The sequence below is a fragment of the Exophiala xenobiotica genome, assembly GCF_000835505.1.
Source record: "Exophiala xenobiotica strain CBS 118157 unplaced genomic scaffold supercont1.2, whole genome shotgun sequence".
Taxonomy (NCBI): Eukaryota; Fungi; Ascomycota; class Eurotiomycetes; order Chaetothyriales; family Herpotrichiellaceae; genus Exophiala; species Exophiala xenobiotica.
Window position 1 is genome coordinate 911,880 of NW_013562493.1, and position 20,761 is coordinate 932,640.

The 20,761-nt window shown below is 51.7% G+C and overlaps 6 protein-coding genes across 7 annotated transcripts; 4 read left to right on the forward strand and 2 right to left on the reverse strand.

Moving 5' to 3' along the window:
* Window positions 1–178: 178 nt before the first annotated feature.
* Window positions 179–1,971, forward strand: PV05_02535 (uncharacterized protein; the record flags this gene model as incomplete). Its single annotated transcript, XM_013463112.1, has 2 exons — window positions 179–596; window positions 647–1,971. The coding sequence occupies 2 exons, from the start codon at window positions 179–181 to the stop codon at window positions 1,969–1,971; spliced, it is 1,743 nt and encodes a 580-aa protein (XP_013318566.1).
* An 83-nt stretch (window positions 1,972–2,054) lies between these two features.
* PV05_02536 (uncharacterized protein) lies at window positions 2,055–4,754 on the reverse strand. The gene is made up of 3 exons (XM_013463113.1): window positions 4,041–4,754; window positions 3,234–3,986; window positions 2,055–3,181 (listed from the first exon to the last, which is right to left on the reverse strand). The coding sequence occupies exons 1-3, from the start codon at window positions 4,511–4,513 to the stop codon at window positions 2,680–2,682; spliced, it is 1,728 nt and encodes a 575-aa protein (XP_013318567.1). The 5' UTR covers window positions 4,514–4,754; the 3' UTR covers window positions 2,055–2,679.
* Window positions 4,755–5,055: 301 nt separating this feature from the next.
* On the forward strand, window positions 5,056–7,663 carry PV05_02537 (uncharacterized protein). Its single transcript, XM_013463114.1, has 4 exons — window positions 5,056–5,233; window positions 5,378–6,275; window positions 6,333–6,503; window positions 6,574–7,663. The coding sequence occupies exons 2-4, from the start codon at window positions 5,382–5,384 to the stop codon at window positions 7,264–7,266; spliced, it is 1,758 nt and encodes a 585-aa protein (XP_013318568.1). The 5' UTR covers window positions 5,056–5,233; window positions 5,378–5,381; the 3' UTR covers window positions 7,267–7,663.
* On the reverse strand, window positions 7,636–11,802 carry PV05_02538 (uncharacterized protein). The gene is made up of 2 exons (XM_013463115.1): window positions 11,523–11,802; window positions 7,636–11,467 (listed from the first exon to the last, which is right to left on the reverse strand). The coding sequence occupies exons 1-2, from the start codon at window positions 11,604–11,606 to the stop codon at window positions 7,874–7,876; spliced, it is 3,678 nt and encodes a 1,225-aa protein (XP_013318569.1). The 5' UTR covers window positions 11,607–11,802; the 3' UTR covers window positions 7,636–7,873.
* A 2,267-nt stretch (window positions 11,803–14,069) lies between these two features.
* On the forward strand, window positions 14,070–18,764 carry PV05_02539. 2 transcript variants are annotated; one of them, XM_013463117.1, is made up of 5 exons: window positions 14,070–14,351; window positions 14,542–14,802; window positions 15,056–15,510; window positions 15,745–15,976; window positions 16,039–18,764. In XM_013463117.1, the coding sequence occupies exons 2-5, from the start codon at window positions 14,551–14,553 to the stop codon at window positions 18,073–18,075; spliced, it is 2,976 nt and encodes a 991-aa protein (XP_013318571.1). In that variant the 5' UTR covers window positions 14,070–14,351; window positions 14,542–14,550; the 3' UTR covers window positions 18,076–18,764. The 2 variants fall into 2 exon arrangements, with proteins under 2 accessions (XP_013318571.1, XP_013318570.1); XM_013463116.1 differs by having other exon boundaries at window positions 14,542–15,510.
* Window positions 18,765–18,955: 191 nt separating this feature from the next.
* On the forward strand, window positions 18,956–20,757 carry PV05_02540 (uncharacterized protein; the record flags this gene model as incomplete). Its single annotated transcript, XM_013463118.1, has 3 exons — window positions 18,956–19,051; window positions 19,121–19,483; window positions 19,538–20,757. The coding sequence occupies 3 exons, from the start codon at window positions 18,956–18,958 to the stop codon at window positions 20,678–20,680; spliced, it is 1,602 nt and encodes a 533-aa protein (XP_013318572.1). The 3' UTR covers window positions 20,681–20,757.
* Window positions 20,758–20,761: the final 4 nt, after the last annotated feature.

Genomic DNA, 20,761 nt, shown 5'->3' on the forward strand with positions numbered 1-20,761 from the left:
GTTTGTGAGTCTGAAAATCCGCTGAAGCACTATTGCCAGGCTGCAAGATCCTATTCGGTTCGATGAGCCGGACATAATAAGAATCATGTTTGAGCCATCCAAGGGCGAACCGGTTCACATCTGAAAGGTGAGATTTGCTGATCGTCTCTTGACTAGCAACACTATCGTCGACCCTGCCATGATGCGGATTTTGTGCTGGAGTGAAGTGATTGCCGCGGTGGCTGCGGTCGCTGATGCTGCGAGCTTGCAGGATGTGTGCACACCATCCTATGTACAGGCCTCACTGCCGTCATCTGACTCCTTCACCGGCATTACCATTGATTCATCTTCAGTAGTTGTCAATGCTGTGACTGCTTCCGAAGTCACGAAGGAATCCATGTACCCAGATGCTGTCTTCGACTATTGCAATGTCTCGTTCGCCTACTCTCACGACGGCAGAAACGACCAGGTTCTCCTCTGGTACTGGCTGCCTACCCCAAACAACTTCAAGAACCGCTTTCTCTCCACAGGAGGTGGGGGGTACGCCATCAATTCGGGCAACGGATCCCTCCCAGGAGGTATTATTTACGGAGCGGCCGCTGGTGCCACGGATGGAGGTAAGTCACTTCTTTGTGCCTACCATGCTTCTCACTGACGCAAGCCAAAGGTTTCGGAAGCTTCGGTACGAATGCTGACCAAGTCATTCTGCTGGCGAATGGCACAATCAACAGGGATACTCTATACATGTTCGGCTATGAAGGCATCCACGAGATGACCCTTATTGGGAAACAGCTGACCAAGAACTTCTTCAACATGTCTACATCCAAGTTGTATGCTTATTACCAAGGCTGCTCGGAAGGGGGCCGTGAAGGTTGGAGTCAGATTCAGCGGTTCGCGGACCAATGGGACGGTGCTGTGACCGGCGCCCCGGCCTTTCGATATGGCCAGCAACAAGTCCAGCATCTCTACTCGGGAGTAGTCGAGCAGACTCTGAACTATTTCCCACCCCCGTGCGAATTGCAGAAAATCGCCAACGAGACCATTGTAGCATGTGACCATTTGGACGGCAAGACTGACGGCGTCGTTGCGCGTACCGACCTTTGTATGCTGCACTTCAACATTAATACTACAATTGGCTTGCCATATTATTGCCCAGCTACTCAACCAGGAAACATTTTCCCTCCGGCTCCAGCTACACCCGTGCAGAATGGAACTGTCACAGCGCAAGGCGTGGCCGTGGCTCAGGCCATTCTCGACGGGCTTCATGATTCTCAAAACCGACGTGCTTACTTCTCGTATCAGCCCGCTGCTACATTTGCCGACGCTCAGACAGCGTACGACAACACAACAAGCTCCTGGGGGCCGTACATATCATCTCTAGGTGGCGAATGGGTTGAGAAGTTCCTCAACCTCCAAAACGGTACGAATCTACCTAGTCTTGACAATGTCACCTACGACACGCTCACGGCATGGATGATTGAGGGATGGCAGCGGTATGAAGACGTCTTGCAGACCACGTGGCCGGATCTGACGCCCTTTCAAGAGGCTGGTGGCAAAGTCATCCACTACCACGGCGAGTCAGACAACAGCATTCCAACAGCATCTTCCGTCCGATACTGGGAATCGGTTCGGAGGGTCATGTACCCCGGTCAAACCTACAACGAGAGTGCTGCGTCTTTGAATGGGTGGTACCGCCTGTTCCTCGTCCCAGGAGCGGCTCATTGTTCACCTAACACGCTACAACCGAATGGGCCATTTCCTCAGACCAATCTGGCAGTGTTGATAGAATGGGTTGAGCATGGCACCGTGCCTACGACCCTGAATGCCACGTACCTTGCGGGCGAGAATCTCGGACAGAATGCCCAGATATGCGCCTGGCCACTGAGGCCCATCTGGTCGAACAATGGGACGACCATGGAGTGTCAGTACGATCAAGCTTCCATCGACACGTGGCATTACAATATGGATGCGTACAAGCTGCCCCTGTACTAGGGGTTGCGTTCACAACACTAGAAAGTGGGAAGATATAAAAATGAGACAGCAGAAGAGGAGGTGGAGAGACGTAGGCTCAATCGCACAACTTCGACACATAGGTACCTATTCATATAAATCCCACCAGGGAGAAACATTCTCTTCCGCTTGCCATGTTGCCTGCCGGCGGACATCATTCCAGTTCGCCTGCATAGAGTCAGCGTCAGCTTCGAACTACTAAGTACTACTCAGGTACATAAGACATTGCGTTAACACCGCCCTGATCACATGATACTATTTATTGCGACGCAAACATTCACGGGTTATATTTTTTAGACACCCAAATTTGGTTGCCTTCCAGGTAGGTATAGATGGTCTGGTTGGCTAGCTCATGACGAACTCCTTCCGAAGCTGGCACACAATCCCAGGATCAAAAGAGCATTACGGTGCTCCGCCTCGGGTGGCCAATCTGTTCCTTAAAGATGCCGTCGATTGTCTCCATCCGCGTGAACGGGCGGTCATCTTTTTGTCTCTTTGGAAATTTTTCCCCTCTGTGATGGCTCAATTCTGCTCGGGTCATGCTGAGGCTATTGTGAAATGTGGGCGGGGTGGACACTTGAAGACACATGTAGGTATCGTTCACTGGAGTGCCTGTGCTTGGCGTGAATGATGATGATGCTATGGCTGGAGGCTCCTCAAGAACGATATAGGACATGGAGTTGCTGGCAGCTATTTTCGCTCATCTGAAGTGGTGGTAGCAGGTGATGGTTGGTCGTTGTACAGTGTCGTCCACTCCCTCAGTAGCTGATCGACTCCATTGCTCGTTTCAGCGATCCTATGGGCTGGCTGATCTTCACCTCGATCCATCATAAAGAGATCGACCTTGTTGTCTTCCTCAGCGACCCCGTGGTCTGGCTGATCTTCACGTGAGTCCAGTTCGAGAACACCGCCTTGAGCAGGCTTTTGTTGAACAGGAAAGACCTCGATCTGATCTTTTGTCGAGTCCATCTTCATTCTTGGAGTCGGAACAACAATCTCAGGCAGAGTTGCAAGCTTAGCCTGAGCTTTAGGTGACACCGGCTGAAGAATGTCATCGAACGTGGGTGATCTGGAGGGTGGCCTGGGCGAAGGGCCGACATTGAGGTTCCCACCATACTCGAGTACGGTGCCCGGATCCTCAAAGGCTTCATCCTCGTCTGTAAAGAACCCTTGGGTAGCCCTGCTAACCAACCTGATTTGATCAGCTTTCAGCCGTTGGCTTTGCAGAATCCTGAAAGACTTACTCCGGGACTGACGCCACAGCTGCGCCGGCTGTATAGACCCAGTTCTTCACGTTCCAAGGATTGTGCTGCTTGCGAACACGGTTTGCTCCTCTGCGGAACCGTTGGGCGGACACTGCAAGATTGTCCGTCGTATTCTGCGCGGAATCCAGTCTTTCGCCTCTTTGAGTCGCCTTTTTTATGTTCTGGCGCATCACGGCAACAGTATTGTCAATATCGTCCTGTAGCGCGATGTATGGCGTTCCAGGAGGAAGGACATCCTTGCGAACTATGGACAGAACCACCCATGGCTTTGGAAGTTCGCGAGTCTCCGACTCGGATTTGGCGACCTCTTTCTCCAGTTCAATGCGGACGGCAATTCGGGGTTCAGATGTGGAAGCAAAATCTGATTGCTCGAACTGGAGAAGAGTGTCTTCGATGCGCTTGAGGCAGGCCCTGATTGTAGACTCAACTTCACTACCCTTGTAAGCAGGCGCTTGCTCGAGGTTCATGGCAGCGTCGTCATTGCTGATCGCAATGGTGCTCGACGGTGGCTGTAGATCGCTGATTGAGGACATATTGATGGTTGTTCCAGCAATTGAAGCTCCATCTTCGGGCTCTCTTGTCCCACTGGCTCCGTCACTCAAAGCATTCTCTCGAGCTCCTATGGTTTTAAGCAAAGTTTCGTAATTCCTCGTGGCTTCCTGGTTAGCTCGAATCAAGTTCTCAATGAGCATTTTCTGATAACCGCCATCGTCTTTGCCGCCGCTGTTCTTCCTGCACAGGTTAGATCACCCGTACAATAACAAGCCGTCAAGTACTACTGCATACTCAGCTCTCAGATCCTTTGCATACGTCAAAACATTCAGCATGAGAACCAGCGTGCTCTTCAACCTTTCCAAATTGCTTCTCAGTACCTCCATCTTCGGCTGTAAAAAGGGCCACTTCAGCCTGTCGAGCGCCGATAACGTCAATTTCCCAGGCTTGGATGCTTTCTTCGAGGTCCTCTCCATGGCTTTCTGCATCACTTTCTCGAGGTCAATGAACACGCTCTCGCATTCTCGAACCACTTCTTGGGCAGTCTGGAGAGCCGAACTCGAGTACAATTTTGTCTGGTCATCTAGCTCTAGATTTGTGCCCAATTCCTTGAGCACCGAAGAGGTCAAAGATACATCGCGAGCAATGTTCTTGATGTCCGTTCCAGCTGAAGAGACCGTCTCAGAGAACGTGTACAGTGTAAGGGACAGCTTGACACCAGCGCTCGCCAGGCCCACAACTGTGCCCACGAGCCCGATTTCCGCCATGCGGTTGTTCAGGTGGCGGACAAGAGCATGGGAGTCCTTTCAACATCGTTTGCTGCAAGTCGTGCGGATGGCCCTGTTGGACGAGCCTGGATCCCAGGCTGATCTCGACAAACTGGTGGCCTTAATCCGTCATCTAGCCTCGGGCTTGTTAGCTGCTCATTGCTTTACAAGCATCTTTAGGCTGTCATTGCTAGTAGCCATAAAGGAGCGTCCAGTCCTGAGGCTCGCGATACATCTTCACGTTCCTCGAAGTCCAGGGAATGAACATCAGTCGTTGTGATCAGCCGGGATCAGCTCAGCTACACCTCGGCAGACCTTCTGTTCGTGGGGTACAGAGTAACATACACGTGACACACATGAAGGCAGAACACGCTAGTACTGATGCGGCATACGCTGCTATTTTCCTCAAGCAACGCCAGTCTGTGTTTTCTTTATTGCATGCTTCTTGCTTTGTCGATTGTGTGTCTTCTCAAGCGGACTCTGCATAACATAGTTGGTAAGTGAACGGCAAAACCAGGATGCTGACACCCGCTGTGCAGTCATGCGCTTTGCCTGTGGACATCGGTTGCATAGCTGCAGACCCTGTTACCACTCACTGCAGCCACTCCTGCAAAGTCCTCGAATATGACTTCTTCACCGCAAAGGTGGATGTATTATGGCATTCCCTCTTTGACAGATGGCTTTGTCCTTCAATTCTGCTGTGATGCATGCGGCATAAAGGTAGAAAAGGCTTACTCTACACCCCTTCTCAATTTCTTCGATATTGGACTATTGAACATGTCATTCTGTGTTTGAACCATTACTTTCAAGGCTCACTCCTCCTTCCCTTATAATTTTTGTTCCCTCTTCCTAACTTACATCGAGCACAATGCGCTGGCGCCGGGTGGCTCGACCCGCAGGTGAACTAGAACGACCCGACTTCGCAGGAGGCAACTCATGGATTGTGCCTCCACATCCTCGGCATCATGACAACCGCCCGTTCAATGACGCGTGGTCGGCTGAACGAAACGACAGGGGTGCTTTTGGTAGGACTTATCAAAACTTGCAATTCATGCTCAAATGGCTATTATTTGAGGCCGATCCAACCAAGGATGCAGAATGGGGCCCTGTCAGGGTACTGGGCTCTGGCTCTTATGGACGGGTTGGACTGTGGCAGAAGCGCGATGAGAACAACAATGCCGTTGATGAACTCGCCCTGAAAGAGGATGTAAAACCAAGGACCAGGTTCGAACCCGACGAGCAGATATATCCTCGACTACTCAGAGAAGCTGTGGTTCAAAGCGAGCTCAATGGCAATGACGAAAGAGCGGCACCGCACTTGCGGCGGTACAAATTCATCTCGGGGGACGTTGCGCATACGTCAGGGAAGTACAGGTTCTACTTGGAGTTCTGCCCGCATGACTCTCTCGACCGCCTGTGGCGGCTGTACCGCGCTTGGGACACGCACCTCCCCGAGGTGTTCGTCTGGCACGTCTTTCATCGCCTGGCAATCTCCTGTCAGGCGCTCCACGATTCTCCGGCGGTCGACAGCTTGGCATGGTCAAGAGCAGTTGACCCAGAAGACAGGAAGTATGGGTACTGCCTCCACTTTGACATCAAGCCATCCAACGTTCTTCTGGATTTCGCTCCGGAGAACCCTGACGAGCACGACTTCCCTCAAGGCAAATTATCCGATTACGGGTTGTCATTGTATTCTTCCTATGAAGACCCAACTAACCCGAAGGACCACTGGTGGCGGCGGACCACTTCATACGCACCCCCGGTAAGGCCAACCCTTGACTATTCTGGTACGCTACGACAGCTAACAACTGCTACTTAGGAACAAACATCGTATGGTGTCCATTGGACATGGAACCCAACAGGGGGTTGGATAAGAGCTTTTGATGACGACAACCGTCGGACCGACTATTTCCACGCCAAATACTGGCAAAAAAAGGTTGATAACCGCAGTGGAACAAAAGATGACGTCCATTTCCACCATGCAACAAATGTGAGCTACCACCGTCTTCCCTAAATTATGTTACCTGATCTTTGTTACACCTTGGCTAACAAACCTCCAGGTTTACGGCGTCGGAGCGACAATGTATAGTGTGATCACCCTCCGGGGCGACAGTCACCTCGTCTTAGTCCGCGCAAAATCCCACCAACAATACGTACGCAAGGGCAACCACCAGGTCTCCGCCGTCCGCACCAAGAAACCCGGCGTCTACAGCAGCCGCCTCCGCCAGCTCGTGCACCGATGTATCGATCCCAACCCGGACGCACGTCCCACGCAGCTCGAACTCCTCGACGCCACCCGTCGTGGTCTGCGCCTCGCCGAGCGCCGCCTGCGCAGAGCCCGTCGTGAAGCAAGAGCCGCGGCGGACCCCGAAAACGCTCCTCCTCCTCAGGACGCAGCCGCCGCCGCCGCCGACCAGAACGACGTTCCCGAGCACTCCGAGAAACTGTACTTCCAAGGCCACGAGATCAACGACATGCCCCTTGGGGACGCGGGCTTCCGCCCGAAACACAGCGAAGTCGATAAACTCGTGACCGATGATTTCCTCAACCACGATGTGCGTAGCCTCAAATTGCCCGCGGCCAAGTATGGACACTTTCCGAAAAGCCTGTTCCAGCCTGTAGGGAACTGGAAGCGGCTATATGACCACTCGGCGAGTGGGCGCTTGTGGTGCAACGATCCCCTTCCACAGGCGCCGCCACAGGCGCAGCCGCAGCCGCAGGCCAACGCAAACGCAAACGCGAACCAGAACTAGAATCGGCAAGCGAATCTACCAACCGCAAATCTACCTCTCCAGCACAGGCTAACCCTCCCCCGCCCGCAAACCAGCCTCGCGTGGACCTAGGAGCCAGCCACGCCGAATCTGCTTGCCGGTGTCGGGCAGCATCAAGTTACTAGTAGTGATCTAGATCGCTAGAAGGAGGATGGCAACTTATCGACCCCAAATGCGAGGGCAGGCATTGCGTCGGGCTGATCGCAGTGGCTCCTCTATCTACTGCGAAGGATGTCGAAACACCGCATATGCCTATGCAGGCCAAGCATATCCAAGACTGCGATTGGATTCTGCGTGAGGTAGTATTGATGGACTATTTCTCGGATTGTGTTCTTGTGTTTTGTACAATTTCTTCTTCAGATAAAAATTTTGATTCAGTGACCAAACGACAAGGATAATGCGCCTTTCGCTCATGCATTGTGACCCACGGGAGCCCGATACAGGCTTACGTAGAAATATGTCCCCGCCGCTATGCTGTGCTGTCATGCTATGAACAATCATTCTCTTCATGCATTCCCGTGCCCTCGTCATCGTAAGCCCTGCACCGCCCAGGTCACCGCTACCCCTTTCGCCCAAGACATGAGGTGATTTAGGCCCTCCTCGACCCGTCAGAAGGAAATTCATCCGACACAATCAGCTTCGTATTGACGTTCATACTTCCCAGCTCATTGAGCAGAAGCTTGAAGGCATATGGCAACGTCATTCTGACCACGTTCGATCCGGTCTCGCCCGCTGTACTGCAGCGCTGACACCATCGTCCAAACGCCATGAAACCGCAAGATTCACAAACGTCGACTTCATGTTTGTCACTTGACAACATCAAGCGTTCTCGAAGCAACTGCGAGGCACCGTACGCAATGAGACAGTCTCGCTCCATTTCTCCCAGACGCAGACCACCATCTCTGGATCGACCTTCAGTCGGTTGCCTTGTCAAAATAGCTCTGGGGCCTCTTGAACGACTGTGCATCTTGTCTTGGACCATGTGCTTGAGTTTCTGGTAGTAGATCGGACCAGTGAAGACGTAAGCTGGAAGAGGCTCGCCAGTGATACCAGAAGTGAGGTAGTCTTTCCCGTCGTAGCTGTATCCGGCCTCGATAAGGGCTCTGGACATATCTTCCAACTTGCTACCTCCAAATGCCGTCCCGTATTCGAACTTGCCCTTCAAAATACCAGCTTTGCCAGATACAAGTTCCAACATCTTACCGACAGTCATTCGAGAGGGAAAACCGTGAGGGTTCATAATAATGTCGGGAGTGATGCCAAGATCGGAAAACGGCATGTCGACCTGCTCGGCAATGATACCAACGACACCCTTCTGCCCGTGTCTCGAGGAAAACTTGTCGCCAACCTCGGGTACTCTTGTCTGTCGAGTCTGTACCTTGATAAGCTGGTGTCCAGCCTCGACTTCAGACACCATGACCTTGTCGATGTAGCTGGGATCCGGTAGTCGATATTTTTGGGCTTGTGGTATGTGTGTAGCATTGTTGGAGCCAGTATCTGACAAGCCCGAAGAGTTGGCATTTTCAGGGACCAGCTTGTTGACATAGACTTCACCCTGGCTAACTTTGGCACCGACAGATGCGATACCATCTGTATCAAGCAAAGCATGTGCTTTTATCGGAGCACCGTTTTCCATGGTAGGTCCTCCAACTACATCCCTGGAGTGATTTGCGTAGAATTTCAGGCTCACCGGATATTTGCGCAACACTTGACAACGGCCAAAGCCCCTATCGACTGACGCTTTGTTAAGCACAAGAGCATCTTCGATATCATATCCACTGTATGACATGACTGCCACCGTGGCATTTTGTCCTGCCGGAAGTTTGTCGTACTTGACCAATTCAATTGTTCTGGTTTTGACAAGCGGCTTCTGTGGATATACCATGAGGTATAGCAAGGTGTCGATTCTGAGGAACTGGTTGTTTGCAATAAACCCAATAGCTTGTTTACCCATAGCGCATTGATACGTGTTCCGGGGTGACTGGTTGTGATGAGGATAAGGAATTAGCCCTGCCACAGCACCAAGGATCGTGAAGGGTTCGATTTCCAAGTGTGTGGTCGTTGCGTTGATATTGGGCTCATACAGGGCAATGTTGCTGTCGTTCTCTTCGTTGACATCGAGGTACTCGACAAGGCCTCTGGCCAAAAAGTCGTCAAAGTCCATCGACCCCTGGCGAAGAGACTTCAGATAGCGCTTGGTCACTTTGGATTTCTTGTCTTCAACAATGATAAGTGGCCGGCAAATGCGTCCTTCATCGGTTGCGACGTGGATTGTGCTATGGTGATGGTTGATGAATGTTGACACGAATTCTGAGACACGTCCGGATCTTCGCAGATGTCGGAATGAGGTCAGGAAATGGGAAGGGTGTCTGGTTGTAGCCACAGGAGTGCCGTTCAGAAGAACAAGATACGATCCGGGAGCATAAAGTTCTGATCCGCCCACGGTGACTATGTCCTCTGCACCAAGCATAAATATGAGGCGTTTAATCGGCGCCTCTTCGTCATCCGTCGTGATGTGGGTCATAAGAGCAAGATTCTTGACCAAGCCACAAGCTTCGCCTTCAGGGGTATCCGCAGGACAAAGCATACCGAAAGACGATGGTTGAAGGGCTCTGGGACCACTGACCTTTCGAGTCTTCTCGAACTGACTTGATATTCTGGTCATCATACCAAGGGAGGCAATGAAGCTAAGTCGGCTCAGCAAGTGGGTGACACCGGCACGGTCCATTCGAAACCGTTTAAGATTCCAGTTTCCAGTTGCGATAGCTCGATTCATCCCTTGAGTGATATGATTTGCATGACCCATCATGACATTGCAGGGGTCGGCTACTTCGGTCTTGTTGGGTTTTCGTAGCACTTTGTCAATATTCAGCTTGACAGCATAGTTGAAACTCTTGAACAAATCCTCGAAAAGCAGCGACAGTAGCTGACCGGCCAGCTCTAGTCGCTTGTTGCCCACATAGTCTCTGTCGTCTACGAGCGCAGGGTTCTGCTTGGCCATCAAGACACGGCGTGCCATATGCCCAATATATATGGCTTTTGGTCTGAAGTTGAGGTTTTCAATGGGAACGTGGGCAATGAAAACGTTGCTGACCGCCTCCAAAGCTTCCTGGACATAATTTCTGCGGGATTGTCCAAATGGTGTAGGTTTTCGAGTGATTTTGATACGGGCTCCCAGATAATCTAGCGCCTGCTGCTGCGTATGGATGTGATGCTTGATGGTTTCTTCAAAGTTGATGGCGAAGTCGTCCTGTAAAACGCTATCGGTGCCTGCTACAATAGCCATCATGTCCAGATCAGACGTCACGCCCATTGCTTTCAGCAAGATGCAGACAGGCACGTCTTCGTTCAAGATGTTGTGGCGCATGTACAACAGGTCTTTTTTCAGGACGATGTAACTCTTCGATTTTCTGGCGTGGGTGGAACTGGTGACCGAAGCCGTTATCACTTCTTTCTTGGGGTCGGCCTCGACAATGATACGGTTTTTGCTGAGTTGCTCTTGAACTAATATGACCTTCTCCGTCCCATTGACGATGAAATACCCGCCAGGATCCAGTGGACATTCGTCCATGGCGCACATCTCGGCTTCCGACTTGCCACCCAGCACACATCTTGAGCTCCGTAGCATGATTGGGAGGCGACCAATGGGCATCCCTCTCCGCCGGTAAGCGATCTTGGACTTTGTGTATCGAACATCCACCAAAATCGGAGCAGCATATGTCATGTCACGTAGGCGGCACTCGTTCGGTGTGACTGTAGATTCGTCTTTGGCATCATTGATAAACTGCTCATCATGTCGTCGTGGACGGCCAACATAAATGTTTTCATACTTGATGTAAAAGTCCGGGTCAATATCACTTGTGATGACCGGTTCAGCAAGAATAATTTTCTTCAGTTCGACCTCGACAAAGTGGTTGAAAGACTCAATGTGCTGCTTTACTAGTCCTTTGACTTTGAGGAACGCAGGCACCAAGTTCCATTTGTCACGAGCCGTGTCAATGGGATCCGTCAGAGACTTGTCATAGTAGAAGGGTTCGAGGGCAGCGTCGAAGCTATCTGCATGGTGGTAGGGCTTGCGACCATGCTTCTCAGCTTTGGAGTCACCTTCCGCATTGCGGGCATCGAGCACAGCCGCCGACTCGGTCGGGGTTTCTTTGGAGACGGGCTTCGGTGGGACGGTTTTCTACCGAAGTCAGGCCCATCTGAATTCCAAACCGTGAAGACGAGTCGATACTTACCACCTTGGCAACGGCAGGCTTTCTGGAGGCTTGCTGAGGCGCGGCCTCAGAGCCGTCGGCTTTTCTCTTGGGTGGCATTGTCATATGTCACCAGAAGAGGCAGCATAGGAGGATTGAGGGTAAGTCGCATGCTCTACCGTGACATCGTCAATCTGCGGTGGCACTTCAGAAGTGAATCTTTCTGTGTAAGTACCATGAGGCTCAAAAGGTCAGGCAATGCGGTGGGCAACTTTCCCGCCGCACATAAAAAGTTCTGCCACCACCGCAGCCGTGATGATCCCTATGCGGTAGGCGGTGTTAGGCGGGGCAGGCGATTTCGGGAAGGTGAAGCGAGTCACGTGGAAACGATCTTGCCGGCGAGGCCGGTCGGCATGGGAGGCCACCCAGGGGGCTCTTTGGGAGCGCAACGATGTGGTCAGAATGAGTATCCGTATCACTACTCCATACGTGTGTTGACGCTGGAAGGAAAGTGCCTTGTTCGCCTAGGCAGCATGCAACGTATGCCCCATACATCGAAGAACCAGCGGACGAAAATGTCCGGATGCAAGCACTCTGATGGCCGTTTGGGTATCGTCGTTTGGTGACTCGTACCACAGCTGACCAAAGGTGCCAAACCACAGTTCAAAGAAAGCCCCTTGGCTGGAGCGGAAAAGTCAAAGGTGCATATTGCCCACACACTCCCACGGTATGCCCGAATCCTCGCACAATGACCAATACGGAGTGGCGGGGCTTCTGCTTAAAAGGCTTTTTCCTTATGCAGGGGACTGCAGCGGGCTGCCTCTGCATTACCGCCCGTGCTATCCTTGATGCAGGTCGGATCCAGGCATTCATTCCTGTACTGGTACCGTGGCTTCGAGTCTAAGAGATGATCCCCCCTTCCGTCGCTCTAAAGAGATCAGAGGACGTCACCTCAGTCTTGAGCGATAGCGCTCACTTAAGCTGAATTCTTTTGCACATGGGATCCGATCTTACTGCTCTTCTGGACGACCGCCAGGAATGTTCTCTATACTCCCAGGGCGTCATGCAGGGTCAATTGGCGACATCATCCTGCATCTGCACCTTGCTTGGGCGCTTTGGTGATGGGCGTTCCTCGGCAGGAAAACTAGCACGGATACTTTTGACCGTCGTGAAATCAAACATAAGGTGGCTGGGATAATCCTGGACCTTCAGGCAGGCCAGAGAGAATGAGGAACTGCCTTCTTTTCGTCCGTGTGCTACTCACCCATGGTATGATCATCAGGGTGTCTGTCTCGGGTACATCAAAATGCGTAAAGCTAGCATTATTGATGTCTAAGACCTCGGCCGGGCCGTGGGGTACATTCTCCAGAAATGCTAATGTTCGACATTGGCCTTGGGTTATTGCGCGATTCAAGGTCGACCGAACACTCTCAAACCATACAGGCCACCACACGAGGGGGGACAAGGCAAAAAAGCTATGAAGATAATCGTGCGCTCTGATCTCGATTGTCGGGAGCGCCCATTCCTGGCGGTACCAGCCATTCGATTGGAGAGGTGCTCCTGGTGCTCCAACCTGGAGCGGACCCCTTATTTCCTTTCTCTTGACCGCCTTTTTGCCTGTGGTCTTTGAACCATCTGGATTGGGGGACCAAAAAGCGCCCATCAAGACCAAGCTCGCCGCTTCCCCACATCATGACCATTCTTGTCTGACGAGCAAATGGTCGTTGAATTGTTGAGCTTCACCTGGAAGGGAGGAGACCAAGCCCATGGCGTTGATGCACAGCGAAGAATTCTTTCCATTGGCGCAACCATCGTCTGCGTGGCAAGAGGCGCTGACTCAAGCATGGTATTACATCAGGGGGACACTATATTCTGAATCCCTTGGAGAGTACCACCGCAGCATCAGAAGGCTATGGTGTGTGCAGATGTCTTGGTGCTTTGACCTGTCCATTACTGTCTCGCAGCTTCGTCTTTTGGAGCCTTTATGCGTCGTGGGTCTGGTGTCGAGGGGCAATTACCAACAGCCCCTCGGGCGGCGAGCCCACTAACGGATCGTGAAGCCCCCGCTAAGCAGTTAACCTCGCGGAACCTAAAACGCGGATTCCAGGGGTTCGCCATGAAGCCAGGGTGGACGCTGGCAGCAACGAACCGCGTGCACCGAGGTTGTGTTCATCTGTGTGAGCTGGGTATGCCACGGTGTGCATATATTTATCGTTGATATGCTTGAGCAAGGGCTGCTAAGGTCCCAAGCGAAGCAAGGGGATCTGAAGTCGATCATCATCCCTCCGTCAAGACCTCGACCTTGCGATGACGACCCGGTCCTTGTCGCTCGACCCCCGGTCACTTGGGATTAGCCCGAAGAGCTAACCAGAGAAAGCTCCAGTTGTCGTCCTTGAGTGGTAGAGGCAAGGTCCCCAGCCAACAATGCCCACGCCGAGTTGCAGCAGGCTCACAATCCACCTAACAACCTCGTCTAGACCCTCTACCCACTGGGCACGCTGGCTTAACTTTGGCGCTTGCCCGAAATGACCACCCAAAAGCCCAAGAATCGAGTTCCGACCTCCATTACTACTCTACAGATTTGAACCCTGTTACTCGAGGTCTCTCTCCCCATTCTGCACATTTGTAACAACATCATTTTCTTTCTAGCTGCGTCTGTCTTTCTCACTGTCTTTATAGCATATCTTCGCTACCGGGAGAGCGCACGCAGCGTCGCTGCACCTCGCTGTTCTCCCTGCTGCCGGCGCTTCTGAACCACGCGAAAACGAGCCTATCTTCCCCAACATCACTCCCAAGCTCGAGCTTCGAAAGTCATTTGCAACCGACTCAGAGACACGAGCAGTATTCTCGGGAACGCTCGAGCCTGCCCAGGTACGTGTCCTTACAGAACATTGGGTCGGGCCCGACGCACGGTATTTCTGTCCCTGCTGTATGGCTAGCGCCTAGGTCAAAGCGACCTGCCAAAATCCAGGGCCACGGGGTCCACGAGCCTCCTGACTTCTAAGTTCTATCTGCTATATGACATCGAGAAAGTTCAACTGACAAGTCGGCCACCATGTAGATCATCGATATGGCTTTCCCGAACACGCTCAGTGGCCGCATGGAGGAGCTGCGATTTCCGAACCTACGATCGCCCGACGCAGACAGTGCATTCAGCCCCAATGGTTCTTCGACGAGGGAACAGAGTCCTTTCTTTCCAAACGTACATACCTCGTCCAACGATGCGCGTGCGAGTTTGCAAAGACGATTTACAACCGACTCGAGCAAGATGCCTGCTGCAAGGCCTTTCGGACAACAATATCCTTCCATGACGCCAACTGCGGTATGTAGGCATGTTTTTGTGTAACACCGTTGAGAGCTTGGCCCATTGTATTTGGATGAGACAATAGTCTATTGTGTGCTGGAAGTTTCGTTAGTCCAGTGACTTGCGGAGTGGGGCTTTCTAAATATCTCGGTGAAGATGGTCCTGAGCCGCTTCATATGGATTCCTCACCAACACCCTCCATCGCTAAGAGCTCTGTCATCTTCCTCATCGTTTCAAGCTTGCCATGGCGGCTAACAATCCTTCTTCGCAGGCGAAGAACAAGCAGATGTACGACGACATTCAAACCGCTAAGCGCAAGGCAGAAGAGCAACTTCGTCTTCTCGAGTTGCAAGAACGAAGCCTGCAGATGGGAGGCAATGGTCAAGACCTCGAACGGATCTCTACGAGATTGAACCGAATCAGCTTCACCGGCCCTGTCAGTGAGCCTACAACTCCTCCCGAGTATGCAGAAGCTGGCTTCTCGAACCGTTTCTCGCGCTCCAGCAGACTGTCCATGAACAGCATCATGTCACCACCCGGCCTCAGCAATCGCATCTCGCAGTCCAGCTCTCAAATTACCTCTCCTCCCACCAATCGCCTTTCCGGCAACGGTCTGCTGAGCCAATCTCAGAAGCCTTCAGCAAAGTCAGTCCCTGGCTCTCGTCGCGGATCTGACGAGGACGAATACTACCCTGAGGATCTACCCGGCACTCGGGCTGCTGCTATGTAAGTGCTTGTCCTAGCCTGTCACTGTTCTCTGAAGCATTTGTCTCGCCTCACTTGCCCCTTGTGAAAGGGCCACGTGATTGAGATTTCCCCTTACACGTGATTCACTCTCGCCTCACCTCAACAACAAACTGAACTCTCAACTCAACGCCTTTTCCAAATTTACCCTCACTATTTACTATTCACTCTTCATCTTTGTTTTATTTTGTTACATCTCTGACTCTTTGTTTTTAGGTTGAACCGCTTCTCTATGCCCGCCAACAGCAATCGTCATCCTCGTTTGAGCGTGAGCGGCACTGCACATAACTCTTATGGTCCTGTTTCCACCAGCTTCTTCTTCGACCCTGAAGACGATGACAAGCATCTGTCTTTGAACGCCATTGATTTGAAATCACCTGTTGCAAAGGCCTTTGCGCAGCTTGAGGGTGACGACACATTCCCCACTTTGACGAGTGACGGTCTCAAGGTACGTCGTGCGATGCGTTCTCTCTTTTCCCACCTTGGGAATGTGCTCATAAATATTCACAGCTTTCCGCCAACTCTGCTGCTCTGGATCTTGCAAATTCCAGAGATCCAGATCTTGACTGGACCCTTGGTTCTCGCTACAGACCAGCTCACCAGAGCATGCCACACACAGATTCGTCTATGTACAGACCTGTTCTCAGCAACCTAAACATCAACAGTCCTCCAGCGGATCGCCCAGCGGATCTGACCAGACGCAAGTCGCAGCGCCACTCTATGGGAGTGACCTTTGAAGAATCCTCACTTCTACCATCATCGAGTCTTTCGGTAACTCGTCCAGCTTCTCTTCAAACTTCCTATTCCACCAACGACGTCCCAACCGTCAAGAAGTCCTTGACGCTGGATACCGTGTTGACTCCTTCCAAGACTCAAGCTGACCAGCAATTCCATAACCACAACGTCAGTTTGGGACGCATCCCTGCTAACGCAGTGAACAACCGTCAGAGTCGAGAAGTGGCCAACGGTGCGACCAAGATCGAAGACAAGTCTCTCGTCCCTACATCATCGATCTCAAACCTGCACGCAAGCGCTGCCCCATTCAACACTTCCTACGCTGCGAATTCTGATTCATCTATGATGGCGATGAGCAGCCCAACCGGCGCCGTAGCCCCTCAGCCATACGCCTACAACATGCAAACCTACAACGTCAGTCAGATGAATCCATCGGCCCCGGTTGGTGGAGCTGTTCAGGCATATGGTCAGGGTCAAGGCATGTACGGCATTAACAATGTCTACAATGGCCAACTGCAACGCTCTGGCACAGGCCGACGCAATCACAACGATGAAGCTCGGTTCAACAACGTCCCACTCGAGTCCTACCGTGGAAGTCTCTATGAACTCTGCAAAGATCAGCATGGTTGCCGTTACCTCCAGCGAAAACTTGAAGACGGAGACGAAGAACACATCCAGGCCATCTTTGTGGAGACATGCCCTCACATCATTGAACTCATGACAGATCCATTCGGCAACTATCTTTGTCAGAAGTTGTTCGAGCACTGCAACGACGAGCAGCGTACCACTCTGATCAATGCCGCATCTCCTGCTCTCACTACGATTGCGCTCAACCAACACGGCACCCGTGCTCTTCAGAAGATGATTGAATTCGTCCATACTCCAGAACAAGTCGAGACGATCATCAAGTCATTGACTCCACGAGTGGTCGACTTGGTCCAGGATCTTAACGGAAACCACGTCGTGCAGAAGTGTCTGACTCGACTCGGAGCTGAACGTTCTCAATTCATCTACGACGCCGTTGGCAAATTCTGTGTTGTTGTCGGTACTCATCGTCATGGGTGCTGTGTCTTGCAACGTTGCATCGACCATGCTCAGGGCTTCCAGCGTGCTCAGCTCATCGGCAGAATCACTCACTGTGCTTTTGATCTGGTTCAAGATCCATTTGGTAACTACGTTGTTCAGTATATTCTGGACCTCGACGAACCTTCCTTCACCAGACCGCTCTGCGACACTTTCGGCAGTCGGATCCCTGCATTGTCCAAGCAGAAGTTCAGCTCCAACGTCATTGAGAAGTGTCTGCGCACTGCAGATACTGACACCAAGAAAATGATGATTGAGGAGATGATGATGGGCAGTGAGCTGGAGAAGATGCTTCGCGATGCGTTTGCCAACTACGTCGTCCAGACTGCCTTGGAGTTCGCTGATCCACAGACCAAGATGCGCCTTGTCGATGCCATCCGTCCAATCCTTCCACTGATCAAGCAGACTCCACATGGTCGCCGTATTGCGAGCAAGATCATGGGCATCGATGTTCCGGGCCGTGGCACCACTTCTACCAACGACAACATCCTTGCCAGCTTCAGTGGAAGTCGCGCCAACAGTCGTCGCAATGTTCAGATTGTTGGTGGAGGTTTCAATACCATGCGCACTCCAAACGGCTACACAGATGACAATGTCAATACTAACGGCTACGGCATCATGTCTCGCCACGATGCAGCTCCACACATGTACAATGCCAACACCTACGGAAACGACCTTGGCCAGAATGGTTATGCTGGCTACGTCAATGGACCCAACAACATGCTCTGATCATGCATGCTCACCACAATCCGGCTCTCTATGCGATTACGAGTCACGACATAATGACCACCATTAGCATTCCCTTTCCGACAAGACATTCAAAGAACAGCGACCACCACTGTTCTATCTTGGGATATGTTTCTTGCGACGACTGTACCAACCTGCGGAAAAGAATTCAAGTTTTTTCATGACACAAAATCACGGCCCCAACATGTTCACTGTATTATGCCTCAAGGCCAGCTACCGGTCCAGTATCAGTCTGGCAGGAGGCCAGAGGACTAGCATGATGATGGTTTTGCACAGCAAGTTTTCCTTTATGTTTTCGGTTTTCATCATAGCTGGCAAGGATTATGTTATTCTTGGAAAGAAGACGCCAAAACATCTCACATACCTCATGGGTCTTGGAGCGGCAGCTTGTACCTAGAAGCATTGAAATGCAGCGCGAGCTGTCTGCTGCGCAGATTGGCAATGCTCATATTGGATAAGAAGAGCGCCTTGTTACCATGGAGGGTCTGGTTGTGTACTTGAAGTCAGCAGGTCTTTCTTGGTTAGGTACCCCTTAGAGGGCGACTGAACCTGTACCATCAGACAGAGGCTAGACCCCTTAGCTAGAAAAGTGATTCCTGGAGCGATGCTCGGAACTATTCAATGATCCTCCTTCTACCTTGCCGCGGTGATAGCTCTCAGCTCATCTGTAGGAATGTTCTGGCATGAAATACTAGTACTGTTCGTGAGTAAAGTTGGACGATTGCTGCTGTGCTATTTAGATAGAGTGAAGCCTTGTGCAGCCTCGTCAAAACCGTGGAGAAGGCCGCGTGGGAAAGCGCGTCGTCATAGAGAAAGACGCGTTGGATTTGTCTGCACCTATAATTCCACCAACATACCAGCAATGACGGCTCTCCTCCCGCCACATATACTCGCTTCATTATTGCAGACTTGCCCATGTCGAGAGACCCAAATCAGGCAACTTGCAAGTTACTACCATGTATGAAATCTCCCCAGCCGAGCAAGCAGAGTGCAAATCAAACCCAATGATCTAACCCTTGCCGAATAGGACCTGTTCCCAAGTCCCCCCATTCTCGTCGCCTACGGGCTTGAGAGCACGAGCAAGAGCGAGGTGATTCTGAACGTCTTAGATAAGAGGGAAATCCCACATGCGCTTCTCAGAAGCAGAGAATGTCTCACGCAGCGACATCTCCTTTCCAAGATCTTTGCATCCTGCGTTTCGGCCTTCGAGCAAGAATCACAAACCGGGCAGTACGACAGAATCGACAGCATCAATGCATTGCTTGGGAATCTACGCAAACTGTTTGAAAGAGCCGGACAGAGAAGGTTCGTGGTTGTCATTGAGGGAATTGACAAATTGAAGCACGCCGGACCGACACTGCTGCCGGCTTTGGCACGACTGGGCGATCAGGTATACGCCTCTGCCGACACAGGGACCGAATTTTGACGCTAACATCTCGCGCAGATTCCTGGGTTGTCGGTCCTCCTAACCTCGAATTCGCCCAAGCCTCTCATGCTGCAGAGAGCCGGCGTCCCATATGTTCACTTTCCTCCATATTCGCGGTCCGAAGCACTTCAGATAATCACCTCACCACTGTCGCCGCTTCCCCAAGCAGATGTTGAGAAGGGAGTGGTCAATATGTCGAAGATATACGCGCAGTTCGCTATAACCATCTACGACTCTCTTATCTCCGCTACTTCCTCCACGTCCATAGAAACATTTCGCAAGATTTGCGACAACTTATGGCCCACATTCATTCGGCCAGTATTGACGGGTGAGAAACCGCCAGGTTCGGGGAGGGACCGAACATGGGATTTTGCAAAACTACTCGTAAAGAATCGTGCACTTTTTCACTCGGAAGCTGAAAATGCCCTGCATGATACACTTCCTGCTCAATCGCCGCAACAACAGACCAAAACCGCACAAGAAACGATGATCGCACCCACGACACCATCAAAACGAGCAGCTGGTTGGACTGAAGCTCCGACTTCGAGCATACCTACGTCGAAAGTCCTGCAACGACGGCGACCACCCCTGCTAAAGCATTTCCCTACGCTTGTCCTTATATCCTCCTACTTAGCCAGTCACACTGCGCCCAAACATGACATCCTCCTTTTCTCGCGCCTGAGCTCCGCCTCAAGTACAACCAGCAAGAAGATTCGAAGACTCAGACAGACGCCTACGAAACGAAAGACGGGAACAACGCCAAACGCGAACCCAGATGCTACAACGCAAACAAAGTCTCGGACAAAATCGATTTTCGCTGCTAATGCGAACCTCGGTATCCCGAGGCCCTTCAGCCTGGAACGAGTCTTGGCAATTCTTCGCGCTGTCCACCCGCATGGCATACCAAACCGGCCTGGCCGCGTCGTGAGTGATCGAGTATATCGTGAGCTGGGCGAATTGGAGAAGCTTCGGCTGGTTGTCCGGACTACAGGATCAGGTCTTCATGGAGCCAGTGCAGCGACGGGCACCACGGGCACTGCTGCTGCCGATGATTTTACAGAAGAGAAATGGAGGGTCAATGTCGGTAGGGATTGGGTTGTAGATATGGGCCATGTATGGGGTATGGGGGTTAGTGAGTACGAGATTGAGCAGGATGTGTGATCAACATACGTTGTGCTATAACTCAGCAATAGAGATGTGTCAATTAGAAGAGAATATCCAATTCCCTACATATAGTTTTGT

Coding starts and splice junctions, on each gene's coding strand:
- PV05_02538 (XM_013463115.1), bottom strand. CDS start 11,606: ATGACAATGCCACCCAAGAGAAAAGCCGACGGCTCTGAGGCCGCGCCT. Junction 11,468..11,522: donor AGCCTGCCGTTGCCAAGGTG/GTAAGTATCGAC, acceptor TGACTTCGGTAG/AAAACCGTCCCACCGAAGCC.
- PV05_02539 (XM_013463117.1), top strand. CDS start 14,551: ATGGCTTTCCCGAACACGCTCAGTGGCCGCATGGAGGAGCTGCGATTT. Junction 14,803..15,055: donor CTTCCATGACGCCAACTGCG/GTATGTAGGCAT, acceptor CCTTCTTCGCAG/GCGAAGAACAAGCAGATGTA. Junction 15,511..15,744: donor GGCACTCGGGCTGCTGCTAT/GTAAGTGCTTGT, acceptor CTTTGTTTTTAG/GTTGAACCGCTTCTCTATGC.
- PV05_02537 (XM_013463114.1), top strand. CDS start 5,382: ATGCGCTGGCGCCGGGTGGCTCGACCCGCAGGTGAACTAGAACGACCC. Junction 6,276..6,332: donor CCACTTCATACGCACCCCCG/GTAAGGCCAACC, acceptor ACTGCTACTTAG/GAACAAACATCGTATGGTGT. Junction 6,504..6,573: donor ATTTCCACCATGCAACAAAT/GTGAGCTACCAC, acceptor ACAAACCTCCAG/GTTTACGGCGTCGGAGCGAC.
- PV05_02536 (XM_013463113.1), bottom strand. CDS start 4,513: ATGGCGGAAATCGGGCTCGTGGGCACAGTTGTGGGCCTGGCGAGCGCT. Junction 3,987..4,040: donor GCAAAGGATCTGAGAGCTGA/GTATGCAGTAGT, acceptor TAACCTGTGCAG/GAAGAACAGCGGCGGCAAAG. Junction 3,182..3,233: donor GCTGTGGCGTCAGTCCCGGA/GTAAGTCTTTCA, acceptor TGATCAAATCAG/GTTGGTTAGCAGGGCTACCC.